Consider the following 18,929-nt stretch of genomic DNA (forward strand, 5'->3'; position numbering starts at 1 on the left):
TTCTCTCGCTTGTTTATCAACTTAAAAAAAGATAAATGGACAGGTAGAATTGATAGGAAGAAAAAAAAATACAGAAAAGAATGGGAAAAGTGTATTATGCATTAAAAGAGCAAAATAACTAATATAGCAGCTTCTTTAAACATAAAAAAAAAAGTATCAGAGAAATAAGGATGATAAAATAAATAGTGAGACATACATCTGGAATTCATCTAACATCAATACAAAAAATACAACTTAAAAGTTAAAAAATTACACCAAGGTGGATTTGCAATTGTTTTTTATTGAAACACAAATATATATATATATATATATATATATATATATATATATATATATATATATATATATATATATATATATTATATATATATTATATATATACACACGTAAATGCTCACAAACTAAATTTCACCAAAAGTCCAAAAGACCGATAGATAGGAGAGATAAAACTCAAATAGCCATTTTTTTCATATAACAATTTTTTTTAATTTACGATATATTGTAATTAATCACAATTTTGTAAGAATTTCGGTTTCTGCAAAATTAAATTTATTTTAATAATTTTTACAAAGACATATGTTGTGAAACTCTGAAAATAACATCTGGAAAGAAGAGACAGATGTATCAACAAGAGAGTGAGCATTTTATAAAATTTCTCAAATCACAACTCATCTCATTTTCTCATAAATCTATATCTTTCTAAAAACTCAAGTCTCTTCTTTTCTCCTCCTTCTCTCTACTTTCTTTCTTATATTTCTCCATATTCTCTCTAAATTTTCTCCTTCTTTCTTCTTCTAATCAACAATCCGTTGGTGCTTGAGCACTTCTGGTATAAAGGACTTCATTTTTCACCGATCAAAATCCTCTCTTGAAGCTGGTAAGGTCCGAACCTTCTTCCTGTGAATTCTCTGCGTTTTCTGTGCATGCAAACATTGATCGGCTTGCATGTGATCTTGCATTGTTCTTGAGTCTTTTCTCTTTTGGTTTCTTCGGTTGGTTTCGCTGCCGATAAGTGTGAAAAAGAGTTGTTTTTATACTTATAAATGAACTCAATCTTGTAATTATTCATGTTGTTCCTCATTGAAAAGTTGTAATAGATAGTAAATTGTTATGTAAAATATTGTACAGGAAATAATGTATTATTTAGATTCTGTCAGCCAATTTTCGCAAAGCCAAAGCCAAAATTTGCACGGCCAGAAAAAGAAAATTCGCATAGCGCACCAGTACCCGTGCGCTGAGCGAATAACATCAGTTAAAATACAGCAGTTAAGAAAATTCGCATAGCGCACCAGTACATGTGCGCTAAGCGAATTAATGAATTTAAGTGGCTTTAAAAGACGTGACAGAGCGACAGAAACATTCTCTTCTAACAGAAGTTCCGGACAAAAGAAAGAAACGAAAACATCTGAGAACCTCCAGAGACTACTTCAAGGCATCAAGACACCATTGTTGCAAGAGATTGCTTCAAATGTGTACGTTTTAGATGACTAGGAGTAGTTAAATTTCTCTTTCGTTGGGATTGGATGTAATGAACTCACTGTAATTTTCCTGCTCAATATATCGTTGTTCGTTCATATGCTCTTTCTTGAATTTATTATCATTGTATGAAAATATAATGTTATTTGAATGTCTTTGATTACTGGAAAGTAACTTTGAACATGAACGAACGTAAATAGAGCACTTAAGTGATTTGGGATCTAGGGATAGACTCAATTGTTAGCAAAATGATGAAGATGAAGTTTTGATGATGTCCAAATCAAGTCAAGAACAATCAAGACTCATGAAGAATGATCTTTGAAGACTTGTAACCTTTTGTAATAATTGTATGAACATAGGAAAATTAGTAGTTTTATGTATGCATTCAAAAGTGATGTAAAAATAAACCAAAAACCCAAAACTGTGCAGTGCTAATCGATTAACAGAGGGTGTTAATCGATTGTTCCAGTGCGCCATGAAGAAGCACATTAATGCAGTCTAATCGATTAGCAGATCAGACTAATCGATTAGCTAATCGATTAACAGGGGCTGTTAATCGATTAACGTTAATCGATTAGCAGATCAGACTAATCGATTAACACAGTGACCGTTTGAAAAACTAGCCGTTTTTAGAGCCGTTGAACTATCCGTTGGGTTGTTAATCGATTAACCACTGTAGCTAATCGATTAACACAGTGTGAAAGGCTGAAAACGAAAAATGGAAGAGTCTTTGGATGAGTCTATAAATAGACTCTCATTTCCTCTCAACAACCAACTAGAGAAACTCTTCCCTTGTGCTCAAATACTCAGAAACTCTTGAGAATTGTGTGCTCTTGCTCAGCTAAGGAAACTCTGTCTGTAGAGTTGGTGATATACTGCTACGGTGATAGAGGAATAGCTGATTCATCCTTGGTGTGTCTAAGGAGGTGTTCGGAAGAGAATCATCCTTCGTGAAGTATTCGGAGGAGGTGTTCATCCTTCGTGAAGTATTCGGAGGAGGTGTTCATCCTTTGTGAAGACTCAAAGGAGGTGTAGTTTCATCTCTTGTGGTATCAAGAGAGGTGGTTTCTAAACTCTTACAAATTGTATCTTTGTGATTGTAGTTTGTAATTGTTTTGTGTTAGTGAAACTGTTTATCTTGTTTTGAGATAAGCGACTGGACGTAGGATTGGTAAGATCCGAACCAGGATAAAATCATCTGTGCAAATTTCTCTCAACCTTACTCTCTTTATTTGTCAATATTAATTGCTAAGTAAGTTTAATTGAGTAGAAATTAAAAGGCACACGTTTGAATTAAAAACCCTCTTAGTTTGTTATTCCACGCTAACTCATTCCGCTGCAGCCGCTTCTGACAATTGGTATCAGAGCTTGCTTTGATAGTCATTCAAATGGCGGGATCGCATCAAACATTTGCAGAGGGTGCTTCTATCAATAGACCACCACTATTCACAGGTGAAAATTACGCATTCTGGAAGGTTAGAATGCAAATTTTTATGGAATCTATTGATATAGATATTTGGGATGCTGTTGCATCTGGTCCTTTTGTTCCAACTAACAATATGCAGGAACCAAAGCCCCGTGACCAATGGACTGCTCAAGATAAGAAAAAATTTGGTAATGATGTAAAAGCTCGTAATATTATTTCATCTGCTTTAACTGTTGATGAGTTTTACAGGATTTCTATTTGTAAAACTGCACAAGAAATGTGGGAAGTACTAAAAGTAACCCATGAAGGTACAGATGATGTAAAGAGAGCTAGAAAGAATACCTTAATCCAGGAATACGAAATGTTCAGGATGAAGCAAGAGGAAACAATAGTAGATGTTCAGAAACGCTTCACCAACATCGTAAACCATCTTATTGGACTAGGTAAATCTTTCGATACTGATGAGCTTAATATAAAAATTTTGAAATCTTTAGACAGGTCGTGGCAACCAAAAGTGACTGCAATTTCTGAGTCACAAAATCTCAACACAATGACCATGGCTGCATTATTTGGAAAGTTGAGAGAGCATGAACTTGACCTCGGAAGACTAGATGAAGAAGAAGCAAAAGCAAAAACTAAGAAAAAGAGTCTAGCCTTGAAATCTGAGGTTGAAAGAAGCAAAGGTAAATCGGAAGATGAAGACTCAGACGAAGAAGAAGAATTGAGACTTATGATAAAAAGGCTCAACAGGTTCATGAAGTCTAAAGGCAAAGGAAAATTTAGATACGAAAAGAAAGATAATCCAGTATCTTCCTCAAATTACCGATGCTATGGTTGCGGAGAAAAGGGGCATCTAAAAGCAGACTGCCCAAATCAAAAGAAAGGTGAAGAAAAGAAATTCTTCAAGAAAAAGAGAGCGTACATCGCATGGGAAGACGACAATGAGACCATTTCAGATTCAAGCTACTCAGATGAAGAAGCAAACATCTGTTGATTGCTCGGTCATGCGCTGATTTGGCCGATCGACCTTGTTCTGTGCTCTGTTATTAATTGGGTTCGGTCTCTTTGGAGTCCTCCCAGTTCATGACCGTTCGGCCTTAGTAGCTCTCAGTCTCGGTTTAGTAGCTCGGTCTTGGTAGTGCTTGTCCTGTACTAGTGCTCGGTCTCAGTAGTGCTTGTCCTGTACTAGCGCTCGGTCTCAGTAGTGCTTGTCCTGTACTAGCGCTCGATCTCGGTAGTGCTTGTTCTGTACCAGTGCTCAGTTTCAGTAGTGCTGGATTTCGAACTAAGCACTTGGTTTTATAATATATTACGTTATGTAATTACTTTAAGTATTTAATGTTCGGCCAAACTCAATAGGGTTCGGCCAAAGGTTGTAGTGTTCAGCTTCTGATGAGTCTTACCCAGTATGGACCATTCGGTCTCGTTCTGAGAATAAGTGAAAGACCGCTCGACTTTACACTAAGTGTTCGGTCTTGTTCTGGTACTCGGTTTGGTATTGGTGTTCGGTCTTAACTACGTTCGGCCTCTAATGGGCCTTACCTGTTAATGAGGTCTCTCTTAGTGGTCGGTCCTAAATAGTGTATGGCCACTCCTTCAATCTTATCTTTTGTGAACCATTCGGTTCTGTCCTTCAGGAAGTGAGAAATTGTTTGGTCTTCACCAGTCTCATAGTGTTTGGTCTAAGCCGATAGTGTTCAGCATAAGATAAAAACGTTCGGTTTAACTCTAGTTTTCGGTTGTTCTAGTATTTAACCCTAAAACTGTGTTCGGTTCATGCTTGAGTCTTACTCTTAAATGACCGTTCGATCATGTTAGTATGTAAGGAGAGTTTCTCCCGTTCGGTCTTGTTAATGGGTTAGGTTGATCTTTTTCATTCGGTCGTGTTCAAGAATGATGGTTATTTTACTTATCAGTTTGATTATACTTAAATGTGATGGATGAGGAAGTATGTTGGTATTGAAGTATGGTATGATAATTTTAATGAAAAGTGAAGGTATGATGAGATACTTATAATATGGATATGAAAGAGTATTCCAAGGAGGAATATCTCATGAATGGTATTGGAATGGTAGAGTATGAATGTGGACAAAGCTTAGTTGGCGTTTATCCTGATATTTCGTGATTGCTCATTCTCACGTAGAGAAGAGTAACTCATGTGTGAGAATGGCAGGATATTTCGTGATTGCTCATTCATACTTCATACAATCCATATCATAGAAATTTCATATATTTCATACATCAGAACATAGCACAATCATATTTCATTTCCAATCATCAAATCAACGAACGTTCATGCAGCACAACAACATACAAATTAAATTAGATAAGCTTCCCTTACCTTTGAGCGTGACCGAACATTCCCAGAGGCAGAATTAAGGTTCGCCCTACTACAAGTCCTTCTACCCTCAACAATTCTCCAAAAACTAAACCAAACAGAAGACCAAAAATGGCTCAGAACGAGATGAACTCATGCAATCAGAACTTGGATTGCATGTACCAGATAACGAACGACTAAAGAGAAGAAGAACTTACCAGTTCAAAGCTCGAAACCGATCGGTTCAAACTGAAGCTCTTGACGCCGGAAGTGCTTCTACGGTATCTGAACGGAGATCGGAGAAGAGAAAGGGTGAGATTTCTTAGAGAGAAGATGAATGAGATGTAGTGAGAAGGAGGAGAAAATGAAATTTTAAGAGTTTGGGGAAGAAGGGTGCATGCAGAGGGTGTGACGTGAATTTTCTGAAAATCAAGTTTTGCTTCCCACGTCAAAACGAGCGTCCACTCATCTACCGACACCTGCCTTCCAATATCTGATTTTCGGATCTCTTTGCTTGACACCTGGTCCGTTCAGAGAGTTTTTGGGTGAGTTTTAAATGAGATCTGACACTTATACTACGAGATTTTTATTTTTCACGTACAAGTTTTCTTTTCAATTTTATCTTTAATCGTTATTTTAAATTAAAATAATTACATTTCTATTTTTACTTTTTTAATATATTTTAATCTCAAAACTTTAAAATTTGATATATAATATTTTTAATTTAATAATATTATTTTCATTTCATGTTTTGAATGACATTTCGTGTTGATTTGAAATGTTGGAACGATATATATAATTTCAATATTAATATAAAACAATATTTAACACACACGGCAAGAAAGAAAAAAATAATGAAATTAAATTATATTTCTTTTAAAATTGGAGATCAAAATATTTAAAATTTGTGAAAAGTATAAATTTTAATTTCACATCATACTAAAAAGTATATTTAACTCATTTAAAAAAATAAAAATTACAAAATATTATTTAAATATGAAAAAGTAATTATCACAAAAGTAAAATAAAAAGAAAATGTAAAAAAAGGGAAATCCTTTATAATGATGATACAAATAATTATAAATAAGTTTTTTAAATTTATTATATAGATAATGTATTATTATAAATAATTATTTTAGTTTTAAAAAAATACTTAAATTAAAAAAATAACAACTTAAAGAAGAGAATTAATAAAGTATTATTTCAGTTTAAATAGAAATTAAGAAAATATGTATACCAAAACACAACATTTCCTTTATATTATATATATATATATATATATATATATATATATATATATATATATATATATATATATATATATATATATATATATATATGTGTGTGTGTGTGTGTGTATCATTCTATCTGAGTTCCTTTTTCCTCCCTCTTCGCCCTACCACGCCTTCTCTCTATATCCCTCAACTTCCTCTATCTTCTTTAATCTTCCAAAAATTTCCCCCTTTCCCCCTTTTCTTCTATTCGTATTTTTCTGAAGTCAATTGTTTTCGCTTACGGTGAGTTTATCACTTTTCTTCATGTTTTGTTTCAATTAGGTTTTGGAACTGCCAAGTTCTGTCACTACCGGTTTCTTTTGTCGTTCAATTTTGTTCCCTTATGGCTTAGCGCTGTTTGCTGAATTTCTTTTAATCTTAAATGATTAACTTGTATTCTAAAGAAGCAGCGCCCATGTGCTTGCTGAAATGTTTTTCTTCTCCGTTCAATATGTATTTTCTTTTATTTATGACTTGCTGTTTTTCATTTCATTATCTTGGTTGCTTGACCTCGGTTTATTTCATTCCCAATGATAACCAGTCCGCATGTTTCTATCTGCTGATTTGTTTTGTTGATAAAGGTAGGCAACAATATAGGAATAATGGCTAGGGTTTTGGCTCAGTCTATTGGTATGCCTGGCTTACTGAGCGAGCAGAGGCATGGGCAGAACAAGGCATCAAGAAAATCAAGAAGATCTGTCAAAATGATGACTAACTTACGAATGCCTGCATCAAGGATGTCGAGTTTCTCTGGACTGCGTACTTTCAACACTTTGGATCTTCTTTCGAGACCTCGACAAAATTTTCCTTCTAAGATGTTGACTTCAACTTCTTCCCGTCGTGAAAGGGCTAAAAGATGCGTACCTAAAGCCATGTTTGAGCGCTTCACGGAGAAAGCAATCAAAGTAATTATGCTAGCCCAGGAGGAAGCCAGACGTCTGGGACATAATTTTGTTGGAACTGAACAACTTTTATTGGGTCTTATTGGGGAAGGGACTGGCATTGCTGCCAAGGTGCTGAAGTCAATGGGTCTTAACCTGAAGGATGCTCGTGTGGAAGTGGAAAAGATAATTGGAAGGGGTAGTGGATTTGTTGCAGTTGAGATTCCATTTACTCCCCGTGCAAAACGTGTTTTGGAGCTCTCACTGGAAGAAGCTCGCCAACTTGGTAAATGCGGTTTTCCCTTTGATTATTATTACTTAATTGCAATAAAATTATTTGTATTGCTTAGAGTTTTCTTCTTTTTTCCAATCTGTTTATTTATCTCTAGTTTTCTATTGTTTCGTTTGCCATTTATTTTATTAAAGAAGATAGAAGTGATTTGACACGGTTATATTTATTCCTGTGCCTTTATCAGTGGAGTCAACTACATTTTAATTATTTATAATAAAAGAACAACTTAGAAATACCCAATCATAGAGCGATTTACAAAGAGAAGGAAAGGATCCTGAACTAGATTCAGTTTTGAATGGACTCCAATCTTCAATTTAGTTCATTCCTTGAAATTTGTAGGTCACAATTATATTGGATCTGAGCACTTGCTTCTTGGTCTTCTTCGAGAGGGTGAGGGTGTGGCAGCACGTGTTCTTGAAAATTTGGGTGCTGACCCAAATAATATTCGTGCTCAGGTTAGTATTGTATCATAATTGATTTTTAACTTATTTATATTGGGTATGGAATGCTTTTTTATCCTAATTTGTGTGTAAAATCATTCTTGTATTCTCACTGGATGATACAGGTTATCCGCATGGTTGGCGAGGGTGCTGACAGTGTTGGTGCTACTGTTGGCCCCGGAAGTGGTAATAGCAATAAGATGCCAACTTTGGAGGAGTATGGCACCAATCTGACCAAGCTAGCCGAAGAGGTAATTGCCAGTTCCTAGTTTTCTTCATGCCAAGAAGATCAGCTTTCATTCCGTGTTATGTTATGACTTTTTCGTACTGATTTCTCCCTCTCAAAACCTAAATTATAGGGAAAATTGGATCCTGTTGTGGGTAGGCAGCCACAAATTGAGCGTGTCACTCAAATTTTGGGTCGCCGTACCAAAAATAATCCTTGTCTTATTGGAGAACCTGGGGTTGGGAAGACCGCTATTGCTGAAGGGCTTGCCCAAAGGATTGCAAATGGTGATGTTCCTGAAACCATAGAGGGAAAGAAGGTTAGTAGTAATTATTTGATCCCTATGATCTATAAAATCTTGTTTGTAGTTCAGTAGATTTACTATTTCTTTTTCAATGCTATACTGTTGTAAAGTATATCAACATGTTTATTGTGCTGGGTCTATGTATAGTGATCCATCCTAAAACAATGTCTTATTTCTTTACTTTTTTATTTCTGAGTATTTCACATGTTAACTGCAGAAGACTTTTCTTATTTCTTTATAGTCTTATTCGATGCCTCAGTTTTTATCATTCACTGTTGACTAATGTTCTTGGATTTTGGGTGTTTAAATAGTTCTGGGAGTTCTGATTGATATGAAACCTTTGGTCTGCATGATTTAGGTTATAACCCTTGATATGGGTCTACTGGTAGCTGGAACTAAATATCGTGGAGAGTTTGAGGAGAGATTGAAGAAACTAATGGAGGAAATCAAACAAAGTGATGAGATAATACTTTTTATTGATGAAGTACACACTCTAATTGGAGCTGGAGCAGCTGAGGGGGCAATTGATGCTGCCAACATACTAAAACCTGCTCTTGCCAGAGGTGAACTACAGGTAATATTTTCGCATCATTTTCAAAATGTATTTTGATTTGATTTAGACTTCAAAAACAATTTGTGTAATGTGTTAGGGGGGGGGGGGGGAATGAGTCTGTGTTTCCGTTGATATTTTTATTGAAGCAAAAAAATACAAAAAGAAAAAGGAATACTTGTTCTCTTCTGGGTTGCTACCTGCTGGTCAATAATCATATATTTAGGCTATTTTTGCAAATATGTTTTAGAGAAAAGAATACCTGGTGCATGTATTGCCATTGAAACATAAATACTAAAGGATAAAATGACTTGTTCTATTCTGTGTTGCCAACTTGCTTGTCAATAATCATACATTTAGGCTATATTTGCAAGTCTATGTTTTAGGTACAGGAATACCTAGTCTTTTGGTTGTTCAGTATTTTTGTTTTAAATTGTAAGTAGTTAAAAACTGACTGTAACTAACAGATCTGGTAAGTTCATATATCAATTAGCAATTCTGATAAATGATCATTTGCTTTTGGCGTGTTAGTTGAATTAAATAATGTGGACTTTTAATATTTAGTATTGGAATTTTATCTTCAAAAATTTCCGTTTGCAGGGTCAGCAGTTCAATTTTGGTTAAATGGTACAAGAATTAAGAATAATATTGTATTTGTAGACTGTTGTGAAATTTGAAGGCACCTGGTTATGCTTATACTAACATACTGTTAGTGGAACTTGGAACTATTGTAAGGAAGTGTGAAAATTTTTTTGCAGTGTATTGGAGCCACGACGTTGGATGAATATAGGAAGCACATTGAAAAGGACCCAGCACTGGAGAGGCGATTCCAGCCAGTTAAGGTGCCTGAGCCTACAGTTGATGAAACCATACAGATACTGAAAGGGCTTAGGGAACGCTATGAGATTCATCACAAGCTCCAATATACAGATGATGCACTTGTAGCTGCTGCCCAGCTGTCACACCAGTATATTAGGTTTGTCATATTTAAACCCTCTTTTTTCTTTTTTGATTCATTTTATCTTTTTGGTTGCACTGGAACAGACATGTTTTTTTTATTAGATCACTGGAAAATTTTCATATTTATATTAATCTTTCTAATCTATATTAGTTTATCTCTTTAAAATGTATTACAATATTTATATTTATATTTAAATGTATGTTGGAATGAATTTATTAAAATCCTTCTTATATCTCGAATGTTAAGTATTTTCTAGCTTTTATAAATAATTCAATCTGTCGCAGTGATCGATTTTTGCCCGACAAAGCTATAGATTTAATTGATGAAGCAGGTTCCCGGGTTCGGCTTCAACATGCACGGGTATATTGTTCATCTACCTGTCTCATAACCGGAGTTCTTTGTCTGTTACAGTGCTAATGTTGCTAATTTTGCTAATTTTGCATCTGTCTAGTTACCTGAAGAAGCAAGAGAGCTTGACAAGGAGGTCAGACAGATTGTGAAAGATAAAGAAGAAGCTGCTCGCAATCAAGACTTTGAAAAGGTAATATACTTTTACCCAAGATTTGACTTCTAAAATTTTATAGTCAACTAACAAATCCAATGCGACAATGTTATTTTAGTTTTTTTAAAGTAAGTTGTTTTACCTTAAGTAAACTCCGAATGCATTTGTTTGTTTTTTGTTCAACTGAACTTGATTATATCTCTGCAAATTATTGTGTGTTATGGTGCTGATGATTTATGAATTTTGTAATAGGCTGGAGAGCTACGAGATAAAGAAATGGATTTGAAGACCCAGATATCGTCACTTATAGAAAAAGGCAAGGAAATGAGCAAGGCAGAAAGTGAGGCAGGAGATGGAGGTCCCATGGTTACTGAAGTTGACATACAACATATTGTTTCCTCCTGGACTGGTATTCCGGTAGAGAAAGTCTCAACTGATGAATCTGATCGCCTCCTCAAGATGGAAGAGACTTTACACACACGAGTCATAGGTCAGGATGAAGCAGTAAAAGCAATTAGCCGGGCCATCCGCCGAGCTAGGGTGGGATTGAAGAATCCTAATCGACCAATTGCCAGCTTCATCTTTTCTGGTCCAACTGGTGTGGGAAAGTCTGAATTGGCCAAAGCATTGGCTGCATACTATTTTGGTTCTGAAGAAGCCATGATTAGGCTTGACATGAGTGAATTTATGGAAAGACACACAGTCTCCAAACTCATTGGTTCACCCCCTGGATATGTTGGTTACACTGAAGGTGGTCAACTGACTGAGGCAGTTCGGCGCCGTCCCTACACTGTTGTACTATTTGATGAGATTGAGAAAGCACACCCTGATGTATTCAACATGATGCTTCAGATCCTAGAAGATGGAAGACTAACAGACAGCAAGGGAAGGACTGTGGACTTCAAGAACACTCTTCTAATAATGACATCAAATGTTGGAAGCAGTGTGATTGAGAAAGGAGGACGTAAAATGGGATTTGACCTCGATTATGATGAGAAGGATAGCAGTTACAATCGAATCAAGAGCTTGGTGACTGAAGAACTGAAACAATACTTTAGGCCAGAGTTCTTGAATAGGTTGGACGAAATGATTGTTTTCCGGCAACTTACAAAACTGGAGGTAAAGGAGATAGCTGATATAATGTTGAAGGAGGTGTTTGAAAGACTGAAGGCCAAAGAGATTAATCTCTCAGTGACAGAAAGATTTAGGGAAAGGGTGGTTGAAGAGGGATACAATCCTAGTTATGGGGCTAGACCTCTAAGAAGAGCCATCATGCGACTTTTGGAGGACAGCATGGCCGAGAAGATGCTTGCTAGAGAGATTAAAGAGGGTGACTCAGTTATAGTGGATGCTGATTCTGATGGTAATGTGATTGTGCTCAACGGGAGTAGTGGTGCCCCGGAGTCACTAGCAGAAGCTCTTCCTGTGTAACGTTGTTGCCTTGTGAGCGGTTCTCTTTTTTTCAAAAAGAAACATAGTCATAGTTTGTTTTAGTTATCATTGGACAAAGCTTTTAATTGAATTCTAGTGGTCTAAATGTCTCTCCATTAACATTGGATAGCTCCGTTAGTGACCAATTTTTATTTATAGAAAGAAATTTTAAAGGTAAACATTTAAGTTCTTACAGCTTAATTTAAAATAATTGTATGACAACAAAGGATCAATTATCAAATGTATGCTTTTTTAATTATGAGAGCACAAGTTCTCGAATGGAATATGCTTGATTCTGATTTAATTGTATCCTTATGGTCGAAAGAAATTTCTGTTGGTAGTCATCGACTTGGGTTCCGGTTCGAAAATGCTCAGAAACCAAAAGGATATCATATAAAACAGATCCGCTTAGCTAAAGGAGCCAAGGACATCGTCAATGTATAAATATGTTTATATATAAAAAATTACAAAAACATTATTTTAGTATGAAAAAGTAATTATCTAAATGTATTGTTTTTTAATTGAAATAGTACAAATTCTCCCAATGGGATATGCTTGATTCTGATTTACTTTTAGAACTTGCACTTGGTACCCTTTGGGAGATACTCTAACCTGCTGATAATTGGCAGCGTAAGATCTATGGATTTACAATTTCTATTGATCTATTATTGGATGAGATTATCTTTGTGTGGGGCTGACACTCCCTCCACGGCTAATCTTCAAAGCTGTCAAAGCTTTCTCGATTTCCATAGTCATGGCGCTATCTACACTTCCAGAGGACAGCTTTCTATGTGATTTCTGCAAATGGAGCTTGAGTGAGCTACTGCTTAGCCCAGCATTCTTCCCACATATTGGGCAAACTTTCATCATTGGTTTTCGCTGATGCCATTCCATCGAAACCTTTCCATGTAGTTTCTGATCTAAGTCCAATAGGGTCTTTGCAAAACCGTCGTTGGGTTGTGCTCGACAGTGAACTCGCTTCAAAGCTTGCCATGCTTCTAATAAAGTATACTTCCTGCACCATAAAAAAAATCAGTTCAAAACATGTTCCAACTGTCACTCAAAGAACATTATGGTTCTTAGCTGCCAAATTAGATTGTTTCATACCATTTAACCATGCAGAAGAGAAAGCGAGCATATATAATTTCAATTTTTACTTACTTCCTGAGCATTAAGTATGCGAGGACCAATGTAACACTTCGGCTTTTCCCCTCAAAGCAGTGAACTAAGACTTTTTGACCTGTTTGTTCAACATGATCTATCAAATCACATGCTTCTTCAAATATGCCGCTGATGTTGTAATCATCACTATCACATACCTGCTCAAAAGGAACAATGAACAAAATAAGTATGAATACATTCCTAAAACGAACATAAAATTAAAAGTAAATTGTAATAGAAAAAATATTAAGAAAATCACAAGAATTATACTGCATCACATCATATTGGTGACAAATCATACTTCTAATCAAGAAAATCTTGAGACCTATTTCTTTACAGCTAGGCTGACAGTTTTACTGTTTTAGGAGCTATCAGCCAAGGGAGATCAGAAGAAACTAACTATTTAAAGAGAAAAAAAATAAAAGAGAATTGCAAAGCAAGATATACCCTATCGATTTCTCGACTCCATCATTTGGTGATCAGAAGGCTTCATTGTAAATTCACTTGATTAATCTTATCTTAGATTGCATGAATAATAAATTAAGGGAAGTAGAGAAAGACATCAAGGACAAGCTCAACTATATAAGATAAAGAAAATAATAATTTGACACCCTAAAAAAAACACCCACTTAAGTTAAAAATAAAATATTAATATTTTGAGTTGTCAAGTGGATTTTTTTTTTCTGGGTGTAAAAATATCATCATCCATAAAATAAATCTTAGCAAATGAGACATTAGAGTGAGTGAAGGTAAAAAATACAAGTAAATATCACTTACAGAGAAATTCTTATACTCAAATAGATCAGGATACTGAGTTTCTGACTGTCCAATTTCATTGGTACACAAACACAAAATATTTGTGATTCCCAAGTACTGCAGTGTGTAAACAGATCTTGCAGCCAATGCTCCACCGATGAACAGACTACTTGTCACTGCTGAAGGTTTCTCAGTACTTGCAGCATCTGATATCAATGCAATTCTCTCGATAATATGCTCAAGTCGTATCTGAAAGTTAAAAGGGTAATGCATCATGAATGGAAATCCTTCAGAAATGAAAGGAGTCTTCTATTTTCAGATTTGAAAGCAATAAAGTGAAGATAACCTTAAGTTCATATGCGTCAACAGCACAGTTATTATCACTACCCTCAAAAAATCCTGGATTGAAATTGTTATCCTGGCATAGTTTGATGGCATCGCTTTTAAGCATTTCATTCCATTGTTCCAATTCTCTACTGGATTCAGCATCAACCTGGAAAGTATGATACAATTTCAAAAAAGTGAAAAAATAAGGAACAGACATGGTAAAGCACTATTTTATATGGTAAAGAAACAGCAAATTACGTTGCTTTTAGTCTTATATTCCTATTTGCCAGTCAATCCTGAGACCCTGGATTACTTTAGTATGATTTGAAAATCCACATTTTGGTCGCAAAGAACAATCTTTACAATATTTGCACTCTCGCTCATGGAAGCAATAGGAGCACATTGTCTTGGAATTATAAGCATTGTCTAAATTGGTCACTTTTATGCACAGACATATACTAAAGTCCTATAGTTTTGCATTTTAAAGCAATATGCCACTGGCTGATTGTTTATTAACTATCCAATATGTAAATAGAAAAATTGCACAAAACAGTTTTTCTTACTCGAAAAGCTGCATTGAAATCAAGTGACTAGGAGACAAGGTTATGTTTTGTTAGGAGACAAACCTTGGCAAATTTATGGAAGTCACGGAGCTTAGTAGTCAAACGGAGACTACGCAGTGGTTCCCCATTTCCTCTATAGAACTTTCCATGGCAAGATTCTCTTGGGGTAGGAGTAAAGTCACTGCAATCTCTGTTGCCTGAAGGTGATGCTTTTGAAGCAGTTCTCTGTGGTTCTGAATCAATCAAATCATGATGGTTATCATTACCAAGCCTCTCTTTACATGATGGCGAGTAAAAATGCCCACCAACTGCTAGTGAAGGTGAGTCAGGAACTACAGCATCTTCTTTGTCAAATTCTCCCAAAGATATTTTGCTCATAATGTTCATAAATGATCGTAACAAGGTATCAAGTCTTTGGTGAAGTGTGAGTAGGAATATGTGAAATCCCTGCAGATCCCTGAGAGCAGCGCGGAAACCAGCGCGGAACGCATGAACTACAGACATTACATCGTTCGCATATATATCAGTTTTGTCCATGTCTTCTGATGGAGGACATCCTAATTTCCCTCCAGTTACATCATATATCAGGTTTGAGGCAAATTCAGAACTGTTGAGTAACAACTCAATCAACTTAGGGTAATTAACCTGATCATTTGCACGTTTTCCAGCAGGGGGTCGCCGAGGAACACCAGAATCAATGGCTATTATGTTAATGTCGGGAGACAGTGATTCTTCAGATGTTTGACTTATATGGTTGATGTCAAGAGATATTGGAGATTCTGAGATATCTGAAAGATCAGGGGAATGTGATATCAAACCAGGATCGTGAGAATCGAGTCTGCAATCTACTGAAGTTGACCTTCTTTCTTTCTGAAAAGCCCATATCATCTTTGGTCTATATCGGTCAATTGCAGAATCAACAGCGGCTTCTAGCACATCTGTATTTGCACAGATAGTCTTTCCAGCCAACAACAAATTCGCTGGATTCCCACGCCATCTAAGCTCACGGCAAGGCAACCTATCTTCATTTCTGATGACAAGGTCCAGCATCAGCACCCTGCCAAGAGCTTCTGATGTTCTTTCTGCAGATTCCTTTGACTTGAATGCTGTAGAGCTTTCAAGCAAGGGTGAACCGTGTACATAACTGCAAGAACATGCTCAATATTCAGAAATAATAATCAAAATTTATTTTTTACAACAGTCAAGTGTTTTTTTCCCTCCAGTTGTACCGTAGATATTCCCTTTTCCTATTTTAAACAACACTGAGACGAACAAAATTTACTTCTATTTAGTATGCTTCAAAAATTGGACAAATCAAGAACAACTTAAGTATCAAGAATGACACTTGCTTTGTCACACAGTGGTGGGATTTTTGTGTAAGAGAAAGAACAATAATCTATTTTAAATATTTTCTTTAGGCTTGTCAAGCTAAGTCAACAGTCGAATAAGGATATAAAAATTCAATGCAAGACATCAGAAGCAGCACTGCTGCAGCAATGCTGCATTTAAATATAGTTGTTGGAAGTGACAAAGCAAGCAAAGGTATTCCGTGTTTCCATGCTAAAGCTGAACTAAGTGAAATCAGATGGATCATACCTCATAAAAAAGAGACACCGGCTGAGCTCGAGTGCTTCCAAAAGTTCAAAACATGTCACCTCGCCAATTTCATCACCCTCAGAATTTGCTGCTTCTCTGGCTCTTTCCGCAGCTTCCTTTATTTGTTGCCATTCATGACTGGTATTGTGAATGACTCTACACTGCATCTTCCAATTAATAGAGGAAAATGAATACGGAAGAAGTATACTCTACTAGGCTATGCTTGAAGATGTGGTGCTTGTGTTATGAAAGCTTAGGGAACAACCTGTGGAGTTTGGACTCCCAACCACTTGGCAAATTCGTAGCCAAGGCGTTCAGACTGTGTTGCCATTCTTGATGGTGATATCTTTATAACTGCTGCTGCTTCTTTTGGATAAATATCGGCATTCCCAGGCAGATTGAAAAAGGCAAAGAAGACAACTCCTCCAGAATTTACAGTTACCTATGTGCACACAACTGAGGAGACATCAATCCAGAAATTAAGAAAATACACATCTGATGTAGCCATACCAGAAAAACAATCACTATTCTTCATAGCTTAGAAAGCTAACTATTATCAACATGGTCAAACCACATTTACTTTATCCACCAAGCAAAAGCAAAAATTATAGGATCAAGTTTATATTCATACATATAAGGGGCACAAATAAAAAAACCAAAAAGGATATCCATACACGAGCTGCGCATTGGTTTACATGTGCAACTTATGCTAACAATCCACCACACACAAGTGGCATCTAAAATATCAACCCTGTTTGGTATTTGATCCTTAAGAATTAACCACAAAAAAGCATTTAGTGTACTAGTGCTTGTACACAACAATTATAGAAAGCAATTAACCTCGAGAGCTTTGTTCATCTCATCTTCGGATTGTTCATTGCTACTACCGTGTTCAGTGTGGTGCAGTGAAGAGAGCATGTCCCAAGAAAAAGAGCTCGACTCAATGTCCAACATTGCAGCCTTCCCAAGCCTCTCCCACAATCTAATTTCTGTCTGATCAGGGTGTAACTCCAATTTTGGATCCTCCAACCGTTCGCTAACGCTGAGCCACAAATGATGAACATTAGCAACAGTCACAAACTTCACTTCTTAACCACGCCCAACCAAAAGGTAAAGAAAATAACAAAACTTAGATTAAGTTCCCTAGATATATTTTGGGTAAAGGTTAAGAGTTTTACTTTGGTAATTTGATAATCAGCCCAATAAAGGTTTGTTTTAAAAGTTAACACAGATTACCAAGATGAACACCAAAAACACCTGAAGAATTGTATCTAAATTTTCCCAAATAGAGAACCCTCGAAAGTAGCAATAACTAACCAAGAAGTAGACGACATGGTGATGGAAGTGCGATGAGGGAAGCCAGAAGGACGATGTTTTGCAGTGCGCTTACGAACCAATTGGAGCCATTGCGTGAACTTAAACGCAGGCCCTGCAGTGATATCTCCCAACATATACAAAGCCTGCATTACACAATGATCGATCCATGCTGTTGCACTTGCAGTTTCAAATATCATAATGACACAAATTTAATACACCCACAAAAAGAAAAAAAATGAATAAATATAATACCCGAGAGGTCACAGTTAGAGGCAATGGGGCCTCAATCTCAGCCTCAGACTCGTCACTTTCGAGTTCCAATTCCCTCTCTTGGCCTTTTCCCTGCAACGTCCACTCCCACATGCAAAATGTTAACAATGTTCATGTACAACACCAATCAGATCCAATCATGGATCTACCGCCACCAATTGGTGCAGATCACAATCACAATGAAATGCATTGCAAAACTTGCATGTGATGTAATCATGTAATGTAACGTAAGATCTAAAACAAAGCCATGATGAAGAATAAATCACATTATATCAAAGGTGGTTATAACATTTTTCTTTTTTTCCGAAAATATTATGTTTGTATTGTTAATGAAGATGTTGCGTAGATGAAAGAGGGTATTAACCTGGTTTTGCTGTTTTGCCATATGGTATTGGTATAGGGTATTAAAAGATGGTTTTTGTGGGAATGTAAAGTCAAATTAGAAGTGAAAAATTGCACGAAATAGCAGGCAAAATAATCTGCTTTTTTTAAGGAGAGAGAGAGGGAGAGAAAAATGGGAGGTTAATGATGATGGGCACTTCATGTACATAGCTTTTTGAGTTGAGACAGAACACAACACAACACGACACACTTGACAAAGTTGTTCTACAACAAACTTTGAATGACAAGAACTAAGAAATTAAGAAGAGTATAGAGTTGAAAAGTTTGAGTTGGGTATGGTGGTGGGTCAGTTAATTGAACAGAGAAAAAGGAGAGTTTGGTTGGGATTGATAATGGAAGATTAAAGTTTCAGCAACCAGGTCATGTGCCACTCCACTCTGCACTCTCTACTTAACAGAACAGGGATCCTTTTTTATTTATATTTTCCTCTTTCTTTTTAAAATAAAGTATTTTTTCA

At 36.0% G+C, this 18,929-nt stretch overlaps 2 protein-coding genes across 6 annotated transcripts; one reads left to right on the forward strand and one right to left on the reverse strand.

The window, feature by feature from the left end:
* Positions 1–6,561: 6,561 nt before the first annotated feature.
* On the forward strand, positions 6,562–12,259 carry LOC108342986 (chaperone protein ClpC, chloroplastic). Of its 2 annotated transcripts, none has more exons than XM_017580968.2 (10): positions 6,562–6,736; positions 7,079–7,660; positions 8,006–8,121; positions 8,232–8,357; positions 8,466–8,651; positions 8,995–9,210; positions 9,945–10,162; positions 10,432–10,507; positions 10,599–10,688; positions 10,902–12,259. In XM_017580968.2, the coding sequence occupies exons 2-10, from the start codon at positions 7,096–7,098 to the stop codon at positions 12,078–12,080; spliced, it is 2,772 nt and encodes a 923-aa protein (XP_017436457.1). In that variant the 5' UTR covers positions 6,562–6,736; positions 7,079–7,095; the 3' UTR covers positions 12,081–12,259. The 2 variants fall into 2 exon arrangements, with proteins under 2 accessions (XP_017436457.1, XP_017436447.1); XM_017580958.2 differs by having other exon boundaries at positions 6,569–6,736; positions 7,075–7,660.
* Positions 12,260–12,510: 251 nt separating this feature from the next.
* On the reverse strand, positions 12,511–18,818 carry LOC108342993 (dual specificity protein phosphatase PHS1). 4 transcript variants are annotated; one of them, XM_017580999.2, is made up of 11 exons: positions 18,435–18,818; positions 18,053–18,142; positions 17,801–17,943; positions 17,324–17,525; positions 16,749–16,925; positions 16,484–16,644; positions 14,951–16,031; positions 14,344–14,490; positions 14,019–14,246; positions 13,242–13,399; positions 12,511–13,095 (listed from the first exon to the last, which is right to left on the reverse strand). In XM_017580999.2, exons 1-11 carry the CDS (start codon positions 18,453–18,455, stop codon positions 12,759–12,761), a joined length of 2,745 nt encoding a protein of 914 aa, XP_017436488.1. In that variant the 5' UTR covers positions 18,456–18,818; the 3' UTR covers positions 12,511–12,758. The 4 variants fall into 4 exon arrangements, with proteins under 4 accessions (XP_017436488.1, XP_017436470.1, XP_017436496.1 ...); XM_017580981.2 differs by having other exon boundaries at positions 16,484–16,650; XM_017581007.2 differs by lacking the exon at positions 18,435–18,818 and having other exon boundaries at positions 16,484–16,650; positions 17,801–17,969.
* Positions 18,819–18,929: the final 111 nt, after the last annotated feature.

This window comes from Vigna angularis, chromosome 1, assembly GCF_016808095.1.
Source record: "Vigna angularis cultivar LongXiaoDou No.4 chromosome 1, ASM1680809v1, whole genome shotgun sequence".
Classification (NCBI taxonomy): Eukaryota; Viridiplantae; Streptophyta; class Magnoliopsida; order Fabales; family Fabaceae; genus Vigna; species Vigna angularis.